General features: G+C 33.8%; 2 protein-coding genes and 1 non-coding gene across 3 annotated transcripts; 1 reads left to right on the top strand and 2 right to left on the bottom strand.

The window, feature by feature from the left end:
• Positions 1-9,881: 9,881 nt before the first annotated feature.
• LOC106777047 (glutathione S-transferase U17) lies at positions 9,882-11,091 on the bottom strand. Its single transcript, XM_014664553.2, has 2 exons — positions 10,691-11,091; positions 9,882-10,549 (listed from the first exon to the last, which is right to left on the bottom strand). Exons 1-2 carry the CDS (start codon positions 11,006-11,008, stop codon positions 10,169-10,171), a joined length of 699 nt encoding a protein of 232 aa, XP_014520039.1. The 5' UTR covers positions 11,009-11,091; the 3' UTR covers positions 9,882-10,168.
• An 8,110-nt stretch (positions 11,092-19,201) lies between these two features.
• TRNAG-GCC lies at positions 19,202-19,272 on the bottom strand. Its single transcript has one exon. It is a non-coding gene; the product is annotated as a tRNA-Gly (tRNA).
• Positions 19,273-21,186: 1,914 nt separating this feature from the next.
• On the top strand, positions 21,187-22,596 carry LOC106777232 (wall-associated receptor kinase-like 20). The gene is made up of 2 exons (XM_014664790.2): positions 21,187-22,227; positions 22,316-22,596. The coding sequence occupies exons 1-2, from the start codon at positions 21,342-21,344 to the stop codon at positions 22,369-22,371; spliced, it is 942 nt and encodes a 313-aa protein (XP_014520276.1). The 5' UTR covers positions 21,187-21,341; the 3' UTR covers positions 22,372-22,596.
• Positions 22,597-22,922: the final 326 nt, after the last annotated feature.

Raw genomic sequence — 22,922 nt, forward strand, 5'->3', positions numbered from 1 at the left:
TTCTGGCACCTGCCCTCTGATGAGACCTACCCGCCTGGTGTGACTGTGAACCTGTCCTCCTAATTGTAGGACAATCTTTGGTGTAGTGACCCTTAGTCCTGCAAATGTTGCACCTCCGGAACCCCTACATCTGCGAACAAACTAACTATGGATGCGATCCTCCACAAATGTAGCATGTCACAGTCCTAGACTGACTAGGTTGACCTGACTGTACGGATGACTAAGAGGGGGAACCCCTAGACCCATGAGAAGGAGGCCTAGAGTAAGATGTCCTCCTAGAACTGAAACTGCTCTTGGACCCAAATGGTCCACCAACCCTCAACTATTGATCTCTTGTCCCTTCACCTCTCTCTTGATCTTCTCAAGGACTCTTGGTCTCTCAACTAATGTAGGAAACTCCTTAATGCACAACCCAATCACTAAAAGCTTGATATCACCCCTCAAACCATTCTCAAAATTTCGACATTGCCATTCCTCATCCATGGTCAAAGTGCGGAACCGAATCAAATGTTTAAACTGGTCTGCATACTCAGAAACTGACATACTACCCTGCACCAACTGTAGGAGCTCAATCTCCTTCGGAAATCTCACAATGTCAGAGAAGTAGTCAGTATAAAAATTCTTCTTGAACAAATCCCATGTGATAGGTGTACCACTCCCCTCTAAAAGCATCCTCATATTGCTCCACCAATGGCTAGCCTCACTAGTCAATAAGTACTCAGTGGAAGCCAACTTGTTCTCCTCAGGACATCTCTTAACATTATAGGTCCGCTCCATTTCTCTAAACCAATGTTTGTCTCATCCGAACTAACTTCGCCATTAAACTTGGTAGGGTAATACCGTAGAAAGCTCTTAAGACTCTACTCTTGAGGCTAAGTGGAAGAAGAAAAAGAAGGCCTTGTTGTAACTCTGTCACTACTCATAAGCTCAACATACTGCCTCTAGGATGTCTCAGCTGACTACCCTGCACCAACTGTAGGAGCTCAATCTCCTTAGTAAATCTCACACTATCAGGGGAAGTATAGTAAGTATAAAACTTCTTGAAAAAATCCCATGTGATAGGTGTAGCACTCCCCTCCAGAAGCGTCCTCATATTACTTCACCAATGGCTAGCCTTTCAATAAGTACTTAGTGAAAGCCAACATGTTCTCCTTAGGACATCTCTTAACATTATAAATCCGCTCCATGTCTCTAAACCAATGTCTGCCTCATCCGAACTAACTTTGTCATTAAACTTGGTAGGGTGATACTGTAGAAAGCTCTCAAGACTCCACTCGTGAGGCTAAGTGGAAGAAGAAGAAGAAGGCCCTATTGTAGCTCTACCACTACTCATAAGCTCAACATAATGCCTCTGGGATGTCTTAGTTGACACCCTAGCAGCTTCGAACTACTGCCAAGCCACAATATTATGCTAGACTAAAGCGATTTTCTGCTATTGCGTTGCAGTTGTCACTAATTCCATCATCCTCATAAGATCAAGCGCATTGGGATTACTAGATAGAGGAGGGGGAGGCCTAGATGCCATCTTCTGCTTACACAAAAAGAAAAGCCATGAGTCCAACTGATAACGGTTGAAATACCGCTATTTTTATACTTAAATTTGACACTAAACATACCCTTTATGACTTAGAAACTAGCTTGAAATCATGTTTTTAGCTTAAGTTAGAGAATAAGAGAGTTGATGGTAGTATTATTGGTATTATGCTTGGTTTTGTTGTTTTGGCAGGAATTAACATGAATTGGATGAAGGAAGTTGAAGAAGTAAGGAGTTGGACTTGAGAGAAGCAGGAAAAATGCATAAAAGAAGAATTGCAGATGGTGCTGAGCGCAATTTCTATAGCTGAGCGCCAACCTCGTTATAGAGTTCACTGTCTGACGCTTGAGCGCCAACGCTGAGGGGGAATACAAGTGTCGCAGCTACCGTTGAGTGTGACACCCGGGCACTGACGAAGGCGGAGAGTGATCGCCGGTGCAAGAGGCATGGACAAGGAACGGCTCCTGGCAGGCTTCCAGTGGAAGGGGCACGTGGACGAATCGAACATACACCGGAATGAGAGGGATCTAGAGACTTTATAGGTATGGGACTATACAATTGAAGGATAGCTTAAAGGAATTGATTTGGCTACTCATATCAACAAATGGATTTGCTTTTCGGTAGCCTAACTCATAAGAACTCCATGGTTAAGCGTGCTTAGCCTAGAGTAATTATGGGATGGGTGACCTTCCAGGAAGTTTTCTTGGAAAGTGTGTGAGTGAGGACAAAGCACACTAGAAACCCTCGTGTTGATGTGTGGGGGTAGGGGCGTTACATTGAGCGCCACTTTTACCGCTGAGCGCTTGAGTCTTCAGTAGAGTCCACTGTTTCTCACCTGGGCATCAATGTTGAGCGTAATTTTGAGTACTACATCTACCGCTGAGCGGCAATTCCAGCGCTGAGCATTGTCAACATGGGCCTAGGCCAGTTTCCTGTTATTTTTATGAGCTATATAAGGATTTAGTCGACCTAGAGGGTCTATCTTTTGGAAGAAGGAGGTGCAAAAACACTTTTTTCACCCCTTGAAGGCAGATTTTGGATGCAGAAGGTCCAATCTACAACTTTTAGGGTTCTATCTTTCATTATTTTCATTATTTTCATCTAGTTTCACCATGTCTATGGTGAACTAAAACCTCCATTATTGTTGGGGAAACGATGTAATCGGTTTAAACTCTCATGTACTGAATTGATTCTTTATAATATATGCTTTTTTTCATTAATTGTTAGGGTTTTTTGTCTATGCTCTATGTATGCTTTTTTTAACTCATTCAATTGCATGATCATTGATTTTGTCGATTAGAACACATATGGGGAAATCTAAACTTGGGGAAATTCTCTTGGGGGCAATATTACCTAGACATAGGGATAGGAGGACCAATTGCCTTTAAGCTTCAAGACATTGTAAACTAGTAGTTAAGAGTAGGCTCTTTCCACCGAGACATCAGGTTTAGGGTAAATTAGAAAGTGGCATTGACATTAATGAAGGAGTTGAAAATTCATAAATACATGAGAACGGATAGGATAAAGTCGGAAACCCCAACAACATAATTCATCCATATATCATTCACCTGCGTATTCTTTTGGTTAATTGATCAACAACTGCATTCATGTTTATTTTCTGTTTTTCATTCTAAACCTAATTGTCGTTCTCAAGTCTTAAATAATCAACAAATCACATGACTATCTAGGTCAATGAGTCTCTAGGGAAAACGATACTTAGTCTTACCATTTATATTACTTGATACGATTTGGTACACTTGTCGGAGTCTTAACACCAACTCAAAGAAACACTAGTACAAAAATCATATTTTATGACGTACAAAATTGAGTTATGATGTACATAGTTTTGTACGTTATAATAGGTCTACACATTTTATGACGTAGCAAAAATTTACGTCATGATAGCCTGAACATATTATGATACAGTTTCTAAAATCAGTCCATGTTTTTATATGAATATTGGAGAAAATTGTTTCGAATTGATATTGAGTAAAATTATNTATGTTCACATTCATTAGAGTTATTTCTTTTTTTATAGACTTCTTGAAATTCTTTCTTCTTCGGAGCCAGCACAAATTATAAGTTGAGATTTATAAAAAACGACAGCAAAATCTAACAAATTATGATAAAAAAAAAAGAAATAACTCTAATGAATGTGAACATAGATAATTTTCCTCAATATCAATTCGAAACAATTTTCTCCAATATTCATATAAAAAAATGGACTGATTTTAAAAACTGTCATAATATGTTTAGATGACGTAAATTTTTGCTACGTCATAAAATATGTAGACCTATTATAACGTACAAAACTATGTACGTCATAACTTGTTTTTGTACGTCATAGCTTGTTTTTGTACGTCATAAAATATGATTTTTGTACTACTGTTACTTTTTCATTTTATATTCTGAGGTTAATCTAACAAATTTTTATTACAATTTAATTTTTATTTCATGTAGCGATATCTTTATGAAGCATTTTTGAAGAGTGAGATTGTTCTCTCAGCATTTGATAGCTCACCACTGGTTGCCCTTATGGTAATTTTTGTCGTGTTGTTTGAGCTACTCTCATTCTTGTTATGCTATTATATTATGTTCTTTTTTTCCTTTTTATATAGTACTACTGTTGTCTTTTGAAAATATTCAAACGGATCATATTCTAAAGAAAATATGTGATCATCCACTTCTGTTGACCAAGAGGGATGAACTCAATGCTAAAGCCAGACGAAGCTAATGTTGCAACAAAATTGGTAATGCTCATAGCCGATGTTGGTGACACAAAAAGGTTTAAAGATGAACAAGAGGTGTCATGCAAAATTTCCTTCATTATGTCATTGTTGGTAAGTACTGGTCATGCAGTTTGTATACTACTGGTGTTTAATTCTCTGCATAATATCACAGTTCTAATTTTATGTTGTAGGATAATTTGATCCTAGAAGGGTTGTAAATTTTTGCTACATCATAAAATATGTAGATCTATTATAACGTATAAAACTATGTACGTCATAACTCGTTTTTGTACGTCATAAAATATGATTTTTGTACTAGTGAAACATGACTACAACCTAGACTTAACTATGAGTACACAACACAAGCATAACACACTCGTAACCTACAAGATTCCTAAGGAAAGAACTGCTATAATACCAAAAATGTAATATCCCAAAATATAACATTTAACTATATAATAGTCATCACATATTTAGTAAGATAGATTAGTTGCGAACAATATTATAAAGTGGAAATTACAGTCATCCAAAACTAACTATAAAATCAAACTTTATATGTAACTGGGTTAACCAAAACTATTTACAAATCTAATCTAAAGAAAACTATACAACAACATCTCCTTCATCAAGTACCTGCTCTAGAGGAACCTCATCACCCTCTGCTTACACCCACAGGATGATCCTAGCAAAGAAAAGAACACAACAACATACAACCACAAGCATAAATAAGAGGGTGCGCTAGTTTACAATTAAAGAATATATATATACATACATACATATATATATATATATATATATATATATATATATATATATATATATTTATTTATAAACTCATTTAAACATGTTACATATAACAAACATATCACTACACAGTTATCAAACACTTTATGCATGACATTTATTATGAATGGATTGTCCGAACATAGAATGAATGTCGAACTATGACGGATTGTGCACTTGTGGTGGCTTATACTGCTTTGCAATGCCATTGCCAATGGGTTTCATCCTACCACAACCACAAGGTTAGTATGTTCCACACCTTGGATCATACTGGAAGTACCCAAGACTAAGACATCCTACTACTCTCACCACATGTGTCAATCCTCTCTATGTAAGAATGAATTATCATTAGAGTGTTAGAATAACCCCCAAGACTGAGCTCCCTACATTCAGACTAAAGATACTTGAAATTAGACCAAGAATTCCACCTTGGAATTCACTTTCACAACTTTGAAACACTTTGAACCCATGTACATACATCTCTTTACTTTTACATTGCATATTAATACATAAAACTACTGATCATACATTAAACAACCCAAAACACCATTACAAGTCATTATGAGTCACATAATAACACAATTTTCTTTATAGCAACTTGATACTCACACTTAGGCAAGGAAAACAGATTTGAAACCCTCACCAACAGTTCCGGAAGGGTCAAAAACCTCTTAAAACGACCTAAAGAACGTCCAAAACATATATATTCAGAAACCTTGAAAACCACCCAAAATTGGTGTAGTGGCGTCTAGTACGACAGTAATCGATTATCACATATGATAATCGATTATTGACGAGGGCATTGAAGAAAATATGACCCTCTAGCTAGAATAATCGATTATCTAGTGAGATAATCGATTATTTTTGTCAGCTTTTGACAACAACCTGATTTTTTTTTTTGTGCATTTAGACGTATCCAATTGATCAATTAGAATATGTAATACTAATATTGATATGAAAACATGTTTATAGATGATATTAATGTATTGCATTGGTTATTTGGATAGGAATTAGATGTATCAAACCAACTCAACAACTCAAAACCCCCAAAAAACCAACCTAAAATGCAACTTTCACCTTCATGATAGATTTTCACTGGTTTCAACCTCTATCCAAGTCCTAATTAGTCTCATAACTTGTTCCAAACTCTCCAAAACAAATTAAACCCCTTACTTCAAAATCTCACTACTCAAAACCCCATTTTTATACTAAAAACACTCTAAACTTCGACTATACACTGCCTTTTCATTACATATCAGATTTTAATCACCTTATACCTCTAACAAGTCTTAATTTACCTCATGACAGCACCTCAAAAATAGTTTTCTCACATTAACCCCAAATTCTCAAACTCACATATGAAAACCCCCAATTTTTAGGCTTAAAACTCAATAATTTGACCAACTCTCACTCCAATCACTTGAGTTAAATTTTCAAATATCAAACCAACATTATCAAACAAAATCGTAACGGCATAGAACATCAATTTCACACCATTCCAATCATACACACATCATACTATCAAAATCACAAATTAACATACACATTATACATCTAATCATACATATTTCTCAAAATCATTTATAACTCATAAAAATACCAACACAACTAAATATGGTCTAACTTCCCTTACCTTAGTTAGAATTACCCCGGCTCTCTAACACCCGATTGTCGCTCCCGCCGCAAGGAAAATTCTAAAAATACCTACACATCACCAATTAATGATTGGAAAGGGACCTTGGAATCTCAAATTGACTTAGAATTTTAGGAAAAAACCCTCTTTTACATGCAAAAACAAATTTACATGTAAGATCAAAGACCGAAAATAGAAGGAGAAAAAGGGGTAGAAACTTGCTCTATAACTAAAATTGATTGATGGATAAATGAAGACAACTTACCGGTGATCACGTAGGAACTTCTTGATGTCAAACGGATGATCAAAGAGTAAGAAAGTGTAGAGAGAAGGAAGAGAGAGTTTAAAGAATGAGTTCTAAAGAGATAAAGTGTTTTTAAATAATGAGACGACTGTATGAAATTTTATCTATAGTATCGACTTATTTTTAAAATAAAATAATCGTTCTCAAAATTTTAAAACACCTATATACTCTAATATTCCATTTTTTGGATTCTTACATTAACAAAACCAAAATTTCAAATTTTTTGGAAAACCCACATGAATAGTGTATGGGGTTGCTATTATACTAACATAATGAAATTTTAAAAATAAACTAATTGTGTATCATCTCATGTTTTTATCCATATAGATTTGAAATGTATATTACAATCACATACTAATATTTAACAAATCCATAATATAATTCAAATTATATTCATATTGGAAAAAAAGACAAAAGTGTATTTAAGTTTGTCATGGAAATGACATTGATAATGAAATTAAGTGGTGATATGTGATCTTCTAAATGTAAAGGATTTTATACATTATTTTTGTTTATCTTTATTGATGGGATGAAGAAAAAACTAAACCTTAATTCAGTATATAATGTTACATTCTCATCAACATATCCATTTTATATTTTTTATTAATCACATTCTATATTTTAATAATTCTAATTCAACCCCTCGTAAAATCAAAATAATATTATAAAATATCTACACAAGAATGATAGTTGTGTTATCAGTCATAAACATAATATTTACAAACCATATTATAATTTTAAATAACAAGATAATGATCTTAACACATTCAAACAAAATATATATATATATATATATATATATATATATATATATATATAATATTTCACAATTTATATTTTAATAAATTATTTTAAACGAAGTATTTCTACTTAAAAAGCAATAAGTGAGTGAAAGATATATATTAAATTAGGAAAATATTTTTTTAGTAACTTATTTTGACAAATTTTTTACAACTGCCACTAGTGCAGAAAGAGCTTTAGACGTATGTTATTTTGGGTTTTTAACGTCATATCCCGAACCGACGTCTATATGGGTGACGTTAATGGGACGTTAGATTCTGCAGTTTCGACGTCGTTATAGACGTCGGTTAATCTCAATGACCGACGTTTGTATAAACGTCAAACATGGCACAAATCAATGTCTACGAGCACTATAAAGATGACAGGCATGGCACAAACGGATGTCTCAAGGCATTATATAGATGTTGGACATGGCAAAAACCGACGTCTAAGGGCACTATAGACGTCGGACATGACATTAACCGACGTCTACAAAGTGTTCGTTGTGTTTTAGTGCAGTTTTGCTCGTGTCTTTGGGTACCGTAGTAGCACCTCCTTCCTTTGCTAGTTTCTTCGTAAGAAAAAATTGTGTCTTTTTGCATCTCTTATGGCATTTCAACCCAAAACCGAACATGGGTTGTTGCCTTGTTCCATTCCAACCGTCAGAGAAAAAGAATACCATTGTATTCTTTTTCTTCGCCATAGAAAAAGAATATGGTGACACCGTTTTCTTTTCCTTTGCGGTAGGAATGGAAGTAGGCAACAACCCAAGTTCGGCTTCAGGTTGAAATGCCATAAGAGATCCAAAACACGCAAGTTTTTCTTATGAGGAAACTAGCAAAGGGAGAAGGTGCATTACGCTACACAAAGACACGAGAAAAACTGTACCAAAACACAACAAAAACTCATTTTAATCGGTTCAAATGAGATCAAACGGTTCAAAAGCAAGTTTAATCGGAGTAAAAGCGAAGTTTAAAAGGTTCAAAAGAGTTCAAATGCACCTAAAAGGCAATGCAGAGGAGAAAAAAAGCGAAGGAAGACGATGAAGTGTGCGAAATGAGATATCAGTTGCCATAGAACCCGACGTCTATAATCGAATATACGTCGGTGACCTTACTAATATGACGTCCATTCAATTTCAAAATTAATATTCGTGGTAAATGCAGACATCGGATGCTTGGGAATCAATGACTATAGTCGCATATAGACATCGGTTGGCGGGATTAGACGTCTACATGGCGAAAAAAAATTAACTTTTCACCTACCTGTCAGACTATAAACGTTAGTTAAGAGGGACACTAACGTCTATAGTCGCATATAGACATCAGAGTTGGGGGATCTAACGTCTAAATGGCAGAAAGAAATGACTTTTCACCTACTGTCAGACTATAGACGTCAGTTAGGAAGGGCACTAACGTCTATAGTCGCATATAGACGTCGAATTGGAGGGATCTGACGTCTAGATGGCGGAAAGAAATGACTTTTCACCTACTTGTCAAGCCTCTAGATGTCCGTTAGGAGGGGCTCTGATGTCTATAATATTATAGACGTCGGTGTCCCTTCTAACCGACGTCTAGAGACTTGACTTATTTACAAAACTACCACCGGTCGATAATTTACGTCGTGGCCCCTCTAACTAACGTCTAATGGGTGACAGTAAAAGTTAATTATGCACTAGTGTGCTTATGTGGTAGTTCGTGATTTGTCCGTTTCAAATATACCGACCAATAAAATAGTGACAGTATAGTTTATTGTTAAAAAGTTGTTAAAAAAAATTGTTAATGTATCATCATCCATTAAATTAAGGTATAACTAAAAACCTAATAGTGCATATTCTATATATTGGTGTAAGAGAAAATAAAATTGCATATCTGAAAAAAGAAAAGAAATGTAATTAATATTATATTCTAACATAATAGGAGAGATATATAATATAATACTTGTATGTTTTAGTGAGGAAATATAAGTGTGTGGTAATATAAAAAGAAAAAAAAAACGCGTGAAGTTTTTTAGTAGTATAAAGTTGATAGTGCATACAGCGTTACAATTTAATAATGAAAAGCTCCAAGCAATAAAAAATATAATTTAACTAATTTCAAGAGAATAATAGCATTGAAATTGAAAGAAGGTTCCAGGAAGACAACTGTTATTTTTTCATTATTTTATACTACTACAACCTAAGAAAACAACACAAATAGATTCCACATAATTTCCTTCCAAAGCCTACATTTCTAATCTCAAAGTGAGATTGGAACTCTCTGATGGAAGACATCCTTAAACTCAAGAACAAAGAAATTCCCAGTAACCTCATTTGTTTTTAAACCCTTTTTTTTTAGTTTTATTTAAAACTAAGTTCATGCCAATAAAGTTAGAACCAAAAACAACTAAAATTTCTAAATTTCCATTTAGTTTGCAGCTGCACGAGCCCTTAATATTTGCTTAAAAGCCTTGGCAACTTCAATAAGTTTGTCAGTGTCTGGTATAAGGCCATTGACAGCAGGATGAGCAGCAAAATTTTCAGTCCATTGGAACAAGCCAGGGTGCTTGATTTCATCAATCAATTTTCTTGCATTCATCTTTTCCACCACTCTGATCCAACTCAGAAAGCTTCCAAAACCAATATCAATGAATCCAATGGTGTCTCCTCCGAAAAAGGCCTTTCCTTCACTGCCCTTGTTCATCACTTCTTCCATCCTCTCAAACACTTCTTCTGCTTGCTCAAACTGTGCCTCCTTTGCTTCATCATTCTCTTCAGCATTTAGAATACTTTTCAAGGCCGAAAACCACTACTCCCAGTTCAAACAGTTAGTACTCATTCAATGACAATCACATGAAACCTTAGAGCTTATGATGATGACTAAGTTTTCATACAACTTAAAGGAAAAAAAAAGGCTAACACACACACACAAACATATATATATGAATACCTTGTCATCGATGTAAGCAACCCAAAATCTGGCATTAGCTCGATCATAGGCATTTTGTGGAAGGATGGAGGGAGCATGGGTCCAAACTTCATCGATGTATTCGACTATGATTGCAGATTCACATATGACTTTATCTTGATGAAGGAGAACTGGGATTTTCTTGTGCACAGGATTGGACTTAAGAAGAAGTTCACTTTTGGGATTCAAGGTCTCTTCAATAACCTCGTAATCTACACCCTTCAGGTTAAGGGCAATCTGCACCCTTAGGGCAAAAGGGCTGAACCACCCACCCAAAAGCTTCAAATCGTTTTTAGCCATCACTATGCAGCAGTGGAATGTGTTTATTTGATAGAGTTAAGTGTTAGAAAACATAACTTTCAGATGCAGCAAGCAATTAATAGGTTGAGAGGTGATACATAATGGTGTTAGGTAAGCAATGGGTGAAAAACTTTTGTATTATAATTCAATGAGAAATTCAATGAGAAAGCCGAAGAAGTTGACTGCTCTTTTGGTTTTAGAAATCATAGAATTATTATTATATTGTATAACGTGCTTGCGTTCTTCACGTTCAGATAAATCCAATTTTTATAATATATGTGTCCAAATATTATTGTTTATATCATAGTGAATTACCTCCATTTATTCAAGAATATATAAATATCTTTTAATGTAAAATTTTGTTATAAAAATTGCAAATTCCACTTCGTTTAGCGTTTGAGATTTCACATTTTCCTTTTATTCTATAAACAAAATGTTTTTACCTGACGTAAGGATGTTTGAAGTGCATTAGGATGGTAAAAAACATCTAACAGATATTTCTCGATCAAATTTGTGGTAGATAATTATTATTATGCAGATATTAATTACTCGGATAGTAGATATTTTTAATATCAAAACACGTCGTGTGCAAATATTATATTATCCAACTTATGGGTATGTTAAAAAATAATAGTAATAATAATTTAAATTATATTTTTAAAAATTAAATTTAATTCATATAAAATTAATTTATATTTTATTAGATTAAATTTAATTAAAATTAAATTTTAATTTGTATTTAATTTAATTTATATTATATTATACATATTTTTTTATAACTTTTTTTTAAATATATAAAATATATTTTTCTTTTAATTTTTTCTAGTATTAAATTCTTTGTCGCTAACACTTACCAACGGCTTACCGAATGGCAGAAACCTTCAATAATTATCAAAGGGCGGAAGCTTTCGGTAATTATCGAAGGACTGAAGTTTTTGATAATTACCAAAGGACCAAGGCTTTCGGTAATTACGGAAGGCCAAAGGCTTTTAGTAGGATCAAGGCAAAACTTAGTCATATTTGTATTTCTTATCTTACCAAACAAACCTGCATAAAATGTTCACAGCACAGACAAACCTACATCTCATTTTCAAACCACAAAAAGACCTCCATAATATGCATCTCAAAATCATCCAATCATTGATGACAAAAACAACAATATAACATCATTTGTATTGTTCAAAGCTAAGAACTTGTATTTATAAATGAAACATAAAACAATATCATCTACACATGGGCAAATATAATGTAGCAAAATCATAATGTTCTAACATAAATATTCTAACAACTATGTTCAATAACAAAATAAAACTAAAAATCTACATAGTCATCATCAGAATGATCTTCATCATCCCGGTGCTCTGTAGATGGCTGGACTGGTGTGGGCTGGACTGATGTGGGTTGGACTGATGTGGGTTGCATTGATGTGGGCTGTTGAGGAACGGTAGGTGACGGGGAGGATCGTGGTTGGTTCAAAGGGACGGTGAAATGAATGTCCGAAGCATCAGGCAGCGCTCTCATGACCAGGGACTTGAAGTTTGTAAACTTGTTTCTCAAGTCACTATATTCTTCTCTCAAATCAGGATTTTCCTGGTCACGTTGTTGTAGTAGCTATGTCAAGCGCTTGATGGCCTCATCAACACTAGTGGTGGAAAAAGAAGGTTGGTGCTTCAGAGTACCTCATATTGATGTTGTATAGTTTGCAGTAAGTTGTTATGCACCATACACTGGTCCCTTTTTCTTCCCACCAAAGACATTGACCCATCATTGTGTCCTACGGATGTTGTCGTTCTCATTACTCGCATCATTTGGTGTAGGAGCTGACCCATGTTCGGATCTAGCCTGTGAAACTCTCATAGAAAATTCTTCCGGTTCAAACATTAAAAACAATGTTAGGGAATGATACAATAACATAATGAAAGATTACTAATAGTAGCAATGTTATTTGCTTACATGAGTCTTCCGAGATCTTTCATCAACGAATTAATTAGGGCCCTTCCGAACATGGGTCTGTGCAAAGACTCATCAACATGGACCACCTGCTCCAGAGCTTGTGCTTGTAACATAATTTGGAGTTAGAAGTGTACATGAAATAGAAAATACATAAGTTATATATGAAAGAAACAAAAAAGTAAAGAAAGTTTACCATACGAATGACATGCTCATGAACTGTGATCGACCCACCAGTATGCAGGGTGCCACCCTTTTCAGAAGCTCTGTTCCTCTGGACTGTAGCACACTTGTTGCGAAACTCTGTTGAATTTCAATGAGCGAGTAAAGAGTTCCAAATTTGCTCGTCTAACCAGTAAGGGTGCTCCCCTGCATTGCGGGCATCCCTAAACATCTTTAACAGCCGATGAGATGCTTTCATGTGGAAATTTCTTTGTATTTGTGTTTCATGTTCAGGTTTCCGTTGCACCTTCATTTGTAACAATAAACAAAACAAACACTGGTTAATGAACATACTAAAATAAGAATGAAAATTAGTTTAATGGGTTGTCGACCTTAAAACGCTACCAAAATGACTTTCTATCCTCTTCAGGTATTACTCCCCAAGTAGGTTATGGACTCAAATACTGTTGCTTAATTGATTGTGTGATGGCCTGGGAAGCAACCCTAAATGGAATAAACTTGCATATAAAGAAATAAAAGTCATTTGAAATAAGGCAATGTTTAAACATCAAAATGGTTAAAAAAAAGGATTAAAGTCTTACCCTTTACATATGGCTCAATCCATTGTCGATCATGGAGGGGCGGGTCAACACATTTACCATCACCAGCTGAATCGGGATCAGCAGATGGTGTGGCAGTCTCAGAAGGCGGTATACAAGATGAGGAAGGTATAAAAGTAGGGTCAGGGGAAGGAGTGAGGGTAATAAGCATAGGGGAGGAGTGGGGGTAATAATCATACGAGGAGGAAGAGGGTCTGCTATAAGGGTAGGAGGAGGGTGTACTACAGGGGTGGGAGGAGGGTGTACTATATGGGTAGGAGGAGGCCTCACAGATGATGGACTGATTGGCATTAGTGGTAGGTAGTGTAGCAGGCACTCTAAGTACATACTTTGGATAGAAAATACTAAGGAAGGATCAGTACAAATTAAAGTGAATGTAAAATAATTGCATACAACTTGGTGAAGATTTCAGTTTATCAAAGTCATCAAAACAGAATTCTTCACACAATAGCTTTCACCAAATTGTTCCTTTTCTTTTGCTAGCAAATTTTGAGGTTTAACTAGTGATTTTTCGAAGTTGTCTTCCGAATCAAAACTTCACTCAATTCTTTGTCACTTCTTGTCCATTAGAATTGGTGTAGATAGTTTTGTCTCTAAAACAGAATTGACATCTTCATCCTTATCTAGTTCACCAATTCTAGTGTAATTTAAGGTTTCAAGTACTCCAATTTTGATTTTCTTCTTATTTTCGAATCGTAACTTACTTTTTATCTTTCTTTATGTTTTAAAAGTTGTTTAGATAGTTATTTTACAATTTCAATTAGTACTTTAATAAAATTTTCATTCTTATCACTTTTAGCCTATTCTACTTACTACTTTAGGTTCTAAGTTGTCATATCTTTAGTTTTAGATAAAGCAAGGACAATTAAATGGAGTTATTTGAGGGCTGATCAAAAGCAAAGAAATCCAGTGGTTAAATGTTGATTAAAGGAAGAGCAATCACAAATCACAGCAAGTGCACAATCTGAAAAACAATTTCAAGCTTTCATATGCTGAACTTTGACTTTAGAGTTGACTTTCACAATTGAAGTCCAAATTCATGTCGAGGTTGTTGGAGACTCTAAGAAAGACATCTTTTAACATGTTGAAGGCCAAATTAACCATTGGAGTGCCCTTAACCACTACCAGTTGGAGCAAAGTTAATAAAGTTTAACCTAAGAGATGGTCTAGCCTTAGTGAGGAATTTTCAGTTTTATAGTCAATATATAAACTATAAAACAACTATAACTTTGGTTCCTCCTTCTAGTTTGGTAACTTGGGGGATTCAAGATAGTATATAACCAACATATATGCATGTTGGTTCGTCCTTGTACTCTACTTCATCCTTATAATTACTCATTTTAGTAATGAAGGTGTACTTTGATATTTTTAAGGGTGTTGTCATGGTCTTCTTCCAAGAAGACATCTCGATGGAAGGGTGGGGAGCAAGGTTTGGAGGTTTTATATAAGAAGAATATGCAGCATAGAGAAGACAAGAGAAAATACTAGAGAGGTAAAAGAGAAAGAGAGATAAAAGGCAAACAGAATTTTATTTATAAAAAGGAGGGTCCAGCATGTTTATTTATCAAATTGTTGCATCATACATCATATTGAATCCAAAACTTGTCCTACTCATCCACAAGCCTAATTACTTGAGACAAATCACCTCATGCACAATTATACCACCACAATATATATATATATATATATATATATATATATATATACACACACACACACACACATACCTAGTTTACAATGAATCGGGTAGGTGGCATTCAAGAATAAGCAAGCATTCAATGATACTAATGCATTCAGAAACAGAATTTGCAAATTGACTTAACCCAAGATTTGGAAACAGGATTGCAGTAATCAATTTAAAGCTTACAATGAATGTGGGAGCAGCTTTCTTTCTAGATTTCACTCCAACTTAAACATTCACAATTTGTAATTCCTTGATCAGGAAAATTCTTAATTCTGCACAAATAACATTCAACAAAATTGTTAGACTAAAAACTAAATTCTACCTCTCAATTTACCAAAGGAAATAGGCCAAGTCAGCCTCATAAAGCTCTCACAATATCAAAACTATTAGAAACAACAATTCAAGTATCTTACACCTACCTTTCTCCCATTTCAAGTCTATCATTATCCAATAGAATGAGTACACTTGGTGAGTCCAATTTATAGAATATAGATAAAACATTCACAAACTATATAGTTCTAATGTTTCCAAATTCTACATGATATTATTTTATGTTATTATGTTTGATACTAAATTTTGTTTACAGTCATTAATAATGTTGTACAAGATTGATTAAGTTATTCTAATTATTATAATGTTGATAATTCAACATGAGAGAAATCTCCACGTTATAATATATCCATAACAGGAACAATCATATGATAGAAGTACTCTTGAAACCTGACTGAACATAACTAAGGCATGGAAAAAAGGAATAGGGCAATATAAACAAGCAATGACCCGAGTAATGTTGTGACGGATGAAATTTGTTAAGCTTTTGTTTTTCTTTTTTTACTTTTAGACCTACATCTACAAGAGTCAGTAAAGTTTCTAAGAACATCATATGAGCAATATATATACCAATGCTTAAGGCAGTCACAACACCAACCACAATGCGGTTACACCAATGCCTAATTCATTACTTTTGTTAATCTTTGTTTCAGTGAGTTTCAAGTTCAGAGCACACCTCTTTCATTTATCACAATCTGTTTCAAACCAATCATAATCAAGTTTGTCAACCTCACATTATACAAAATGATAAAACTCCAATTAACAAAACCTCAAACTCAAAATGAACATTCACAACATTTTAGAACAACATCAAATTCAAGAAACAAGAATCAAAATAAAATGACAGAGCACATCACATCATGCAAATTCAATGTAGCCTTTGCAACAAAATAAAATGACAGAGCACATCAAATTCACCACGACTTTGCAGCACCAACCCATACCTTGGGCTTCCTTGCCTGGTCACGTCTGCTCCCAAGACTCTATTCCTCCATTTCCTGTTGTAATTCCAATTCCTTCTCAACCTAACCTTATGTTTTTTGGAATGGAAGTGAATTAGGGGTTTTCATTATACATTTGCACATAGTTCATTCACACAGAAGGACCTGACCTCGTCATAGACCCCTACATTGGCCTCGCCCTACGATAGTGGAAGCCCTGGTCACACCGCCACAACATTGTCGTCACGCCACCACAGCATCGTAGTCACGGCGACACAACATTGTCGTCACACCGCCACAGCACCGTCGTCAGGTTGCCACAACATTGTCGTCACGCCACGACAACAACCTCATCAACAAACACCTTCGAACAACCCCCTCGCAACAATGTAATCCGTCAACTACCACCCTCCTCATCGACACTATCCTATCGTCGACACAAAGACTGAAGAAAAAAGGGATTAAGCTTCGAGGTTCTAAACGAGAGAGGAAGATGCAATGTGGGGGTTCTGAAGTGAGAAAGGAAGAATTAGGGGAATGCTTGTGCAAAAACAAAAATTTGGAGAATGCAGAAGGGAAATCCCAAATTCTCATTTCATTAAGTTGATGCTTATACCGACAGTCGTAAACCTTCGGTAAACTCAATGCACCATTACTGACGGTCAAAAGTCTTCGATAATCAACCACTTACATGACTGTTGGTACATCCTTCGATAAATCAACTTTACCGAAGGCCCAAAGGTCGTCGGTATTATTCCTTCAGAAATTAACCCTTTTCTTGTAGTGTCACAAGTACTCGCAGATTTTAAAATAACTAGAGATATTTTTTAGGTGAGTATACATACGAGTAACAAATGGATTATGTGTCAGATTTTGATTTTACGAATCAAATTGTGATTAAACATTATTTATACCCGATCTGAGATGATCTATTGTGATCCCTAATTACTCTATATGTGATTTCAAGAATCACACACATCACAAACATACCCACATTTTTATAAGTATAAAATATTGTTTAAATACTATATATCAATAAATCAGAAATTCTCATAGGAACCGTTGACATTCTTCAGATGACGGTTAGTTATGTTAAATTAATCAAATAGGAGTAACAAATTGTTTGGACTTATTATTAAGGCATTAACTTGTTTTATTTTACACAGAAAAAATGAATTTCCATACTTTAATGAATTATAATAATTTTTATTTAATAAATTTATATACAAATAAAATATAGTAAAAACATATAACTTATTTAAATTTAGATGTTTTTATTTTACGCTTTGGAACCAAACGATACTGTCCCATTTTTTTATTTGCCACAGAAAAATACATTTATATTTTTGTTTTCATTCATATGTCGTTTTAATGACCCCATTCTTATATTCACCACACAAGTGAAGGTTTGGATTTTAGTGTTCTATCAAAATCTTACTATTGCTAAAAAAATATTATGTGGTGAAGCCCTCAACATAATCTAGAAGAACATGTGTTGTTTAAACTTATTTGTTTCATTTGTGGGAAACTAACATTAAAGGTTGGAATAAATCAAGATCTCTATAAGTGAGAAGGACGTGGACAGAACATTTAAAAAAAAAAAAAAAACCATTTAAGTCTTACAAAAGTCTAAATTATGTAAAAATGTTCACATAATTCATTATATTTTTTTATTGGTAGGGTGATCTTCAAAATAAAAGATGGTTGTGTTATTTTTGATAATGCACTTTTTTCATTAATAACAACTTCTAAGATCTCATAAAATCTATTCTAGTAAATATACACGTTAGGCTTTAAAATATCATTAACTATTGTATTTATGTTCTTGGTGGTTTCTATGATCTTCTTACAAATTTGTTTTATAGTGACTTTTTCTTGATATTCCTCAAAATCAATAAAATGATTATCGACTTCATTAAACTTCTAATAATGTCAACAAACATGAATTGTATATTAGTTTTTAATTTACCAAGAATGACTTACTAATATATCAACCAACTCATCCCAATCTATCTTTTACAATTACTCATTCGTTTATTATACAATTTAAATCGATAATTACATTTTCTTCTTGCCGTTACAATAAGTTATAAATTTTGTTTGATATATAATGCATATATATATTTTCTACCTCTTTCGCAACTTAACAAGATATATTTTTCTTCCTTTTATAATTTGCTTTATCCATCACAACATAATAATAAGTCATTGTCATATCTTTAGTACAAATAATGACATTTTCTTTATCTCGTTTGTTATGTAAGCTTCGTTATAATATTTTTCAACTAATTCTTTGAAAATCATATCCTAAATTTCAATTAAAGTTACAAATTGTATAATCATTGAGTTTAAGTTTCAATTTAGATAATACAATTTAGATTTCTTCACTTCGAGATATTTCTCTTATATTATACAAATTAGAAATTAATACATTATAATTATATATTAGATTTTATTTTGTGTTTTAAAATAATCTTTCTGAAAAATAAAATGCTAAAAGCAAATCTGCACCAGCCGGGAATCGAACCCGGGTCTGTACCGTGGCAGGGTACTATTCTACCACTAGACCACTGGTGCATTTTTGCTTTACTATATCAACTAAAAGTATAAATAATTAATAATAATGTTGATTAAATATTTTTTCTTCAGTCACTTTCAATCTATATTATGGACTCTTTCTTTTCTCACCCACTTCCATTTTTGAATTTTCAAGTATGACAATTTTTTTTTAAGTGGTTTCAATAGGCAAACATATTGATTTTTCAAATAATATATTTTAATGTAAATAGTACATTTTAGATTTTTTTTTCCTATCAACATGACTACTAGTTAGTTAACAAATATTAATACATTAGATTCGCTTAAGTGATATTGCGTTTGAATATCTTAAATTGAAGATAAAATAAAGGTGTCAAATGACTTTAATGTATGTAATACGTGCATTTGAAATTTTATTTTTCCTTCATAAATATAAAAGATAATAATAAAATATTCAAAACTAGTTACTAGAGAAATTGATATATTATTGGGAGACACTTTGATATTTTTTCACTACAACCAAGAAGTTTCGTAATTTATTATATATAGAAAGCGTATATTCTCCTATGTCGGTGATGGATTTGGGTAATTTACCACTACTAGATGTTTCAAGTTTTAAAATTGCAATGTTTTGGAAAAGAAACATAAGAGAGAATAAGAGAATAATTCAAGCATCTTAAAAGAGAGGAGTGTAGTTTATTTCCTTTATTTTGTTTCATTGAAGCACATTTTGTTGTTGTTAGCAATTAATGTAAATTGTTAAACAAAAGTTATCATATTTAGAAAAATATTCATCAATAATTAGTGCCAAGAAAGAATAAACGTGCATGTGAAGTCGACAATAATGACATGGTGGAAATATTGTATATAACGAGCTCAAAACCATTTACATAATAAATGTTCATATAGTTAAGATTTTAGGTTGAATTGAATGTGATGGAAAAAAAGAATGAGGTAAACAAAAAAAAGTGAAAGGTATGATCATAGATGAGATAAAAAAAATATAGTTAAAGATGAATATATTCTCGTCTAAAGGTATTTGCGTTTTAAATATTCCTCCTTCCACCAACTTTTCTTCAAATGGCTGAAGGCACTAATTAGTAATTGATTAGTGGATGATAATTGGATAATTATACATGAAAAGAATTGTTGGGATTGGAGAAAAGCTGATGAAAAATACGAATGTAATCATTACTGTAATATTCTACTTGTATATTTTAATATAAATCTTCTAAAGCACAAATGTTTGGCCACCCTTGTTTTGGGGACTGAAGAGTGAAGAAAGTATAATATATATATAAACATTTTTTAACTTGTAAGATTTTTTTACTCTTCCATATTAATATATTTCTACACTTGACAATGTTTAAAAAGATTGTGTTGAGTTAATCATGAAGCACTAGTTTGCCTTTAGTGTACTTTTATACGTGTGGGTTGGTGAGTTTAATTAATGAATTAATATATAGAAATATGAAAACTATGAAATATCAAAATATGAAAAAAAAATGAATAACAAATTGTAGATATTGAAGGTTGATAATTTAACTCAAGATTTAAAATGTAATGAACCAAATAAAAAAAAAATTGCATTTTAAGTTTTTCTTAATCTTAATCTTTCTAAATGAAGGGTTATTTAGACATAGAATAATGAAAGTCAAAGGTTTTAGACTCCAAATACAGTTGCCTGTGACTTGTGTTGCTGCTCCTAGTAACAGGTTTGGCACATGGTCATGTGATTTCTCACAGTTACAGATTTGAAACAATTAATGTGTCTAACATGTTAATTTCTTTTATTTCAATTTTTAAATTAAATATGACGTTGAAAGTCTCACATTGACTCTTCTAACGAGATCTATGTAGACATGTTTAATCTGTTGTCCGATCACTATCTGACTACTTATTAATTCTATTCTTACGTTCAATATGTCTATACTTTGACGTGAAGGAGGTATGTCAAAAGTTTCACGTAAAACCAAATTATAACACATAAGTGGATACAAACAGTTTTTGAGAGTGAATTAGGTTTAAAATACTTTCTAATACATGAAATAGCTTAAGGCAGAAACCTGATCCGAATTCTAATAAATAGTATATCAGCAGCATCAAACATGTTCTTGTTCCACCATTTTCTGCAGTTCTTATTCTCCCTCAACATCTCAACAACAATGGATTTCAGCCACCCTTCAGCTTTTCTTCTCTGCCTTTTCCTTTTCCTATTCCCTTGTCTGATCTCATCTCAAATCTGCCAGAAAAACTGTGGCAAAGAAACTCTCAAGTACCCTTTTGGTAGTGGCCCTGGTTGTGGTGATCCTCGCTTCCAACCACATGTCACATGCAGCCAACAAAAACTCACCTTCACCACTCACACTGGTTCCTACCCTGTTACCTCTATTGACTATGCCAACGAGGTCATATACATCTCAGATCCCACCATGTCAACATGCTCTTGCACTGTCCCTAGCAAAGGCTTTGGCTTAAACTGGGACGCCCCTTTCACTTTTGCTGATAGAACCATCTTTGCTCTAGTAGACTGTGCAACGAACTCATCATCCATATGCCAAAATGGCTACGATGACGGAAGCAGCTCTAAGCTTCTATGTGACCAAGGGACACCCATTTGCAGTCTTCTATATTCATGCAGACCTATTAGCACCATCAACCTCCCAATCTCAACATGCTGTGTTTACACACCTGTTAATCTTGGACCATCGTTTGAAATGGATCTGCAGAAGCTGCAATGTCCTTCCTACACGGGGTTTTACAATTTCAATGATCAGCAATCGGATCCTGAAAAGTGGAACTATGGAATAGCTCTCAAGTACAAGTTCAGTGTAACAAATGACTATCCTGGTTCATGTGATGCTTGTGAAAGGAGCCATGGAGTGTGTGGATATAATGTTGCCTTTAACTCATTTATCTGCAATTGTCCTAATGGGATTAACACCACAACTGACTGTTACTTCATATCATCTTTTAACAGTGGTTTTAGAAATGGTAAGCAATTTGTCTTTTGACCATTTATCTACCTACAACTTATTGTTCATATGCTGAAATTGCTTTGTTTTGACCCTTCTGTTTTCAGGGTTTGCTTGGTTGATCTATCCTGCGGTATGGTCTCTTGTTTGGTTCTTCTTGTAGGTTTATCTTAACATAACGTGTAACTTAGCACAATATTTCTCAAGGGTTGGGAACTTTGATGGTTTTAGGGTATGACTTTCTGGTTAAATGAATTTGGACATTCATTTCTTGTGTCCTTTGGTGACAGATGTGTGCACATGCAGCTTGTAATTTGAACCCTCTCAGTTCATTTATGTGATCAGAATTTGGTGAATGCCAAATATTTTATTTATGGAATTTAAAATAGATTATTGTCTGCATGTCAATTACCTTAGTTCAAGTAGTAAAGGGTTTGATTCCTCAGTATGAACAAGGAATGTCAATATTAACAGAGGAGTGATATACTGCATAATTTTTAATATCAGTAAAAAAATGCTTATTGAATAAAAGAATAAATTTATAAAAAGTTGTAATTTTCTGATTCAAAATATGTGTTGGAGAATGTATGAGTAACATCTATATAGTAATACAACCATTGTCAAGCATGTTCACAAATGCTATTCTTAGGAATGTCCATGAAAAAAACTTCTATAAAAAACCTATCTCACAAACTTAAGATGTGTGATATTATG

This window comes from Vigna radiata, chromosome 11 (assembly GCF_000741045.1).
Source record: "Vigna radiata var. radiata cultivar VC1973A chromosome 11, Vradiata_ver6, whole genome shotgun sequence".
NCBI lineage: Eukaryota > Viridiplantae > Streptophyta > Magnoliopsida > Fabales > Fabaceae > Vigna > Vigna radiata.

Bases quoted from the DNA above. Each gene is read 5' to 3' on its own strand.
- LOC106777047 (XM_014664553.2), bottom strand. From the start codon at position 11,008: ATGGCTAAAAACGATTTGAAGCTTTTGGGTGGGTGGTTCAGCCCTTTT. The intron at 10,550-10,690 runs GTATTCATATAT...AACTGGGAGTAG, and splicing joins TTGCTTACATCGATGACAAG to TGGTTTTCGGCCTTGAAAAG.
- LOC106777232 (XM_014664790.2), top strand. From the start codon at position 21,342: ATGTTCTTGTTCCACCATTTTCTGCAGTTCTTATTCTCCCTCAACATC. The intron at 22,228-22,315 runs GTAAGCAATTTG...TTCTGTTTTCAG, and splicing joins TAACAGTGGTTTTAGAAATG to GGTTTGCTTGGTTGATCTAT.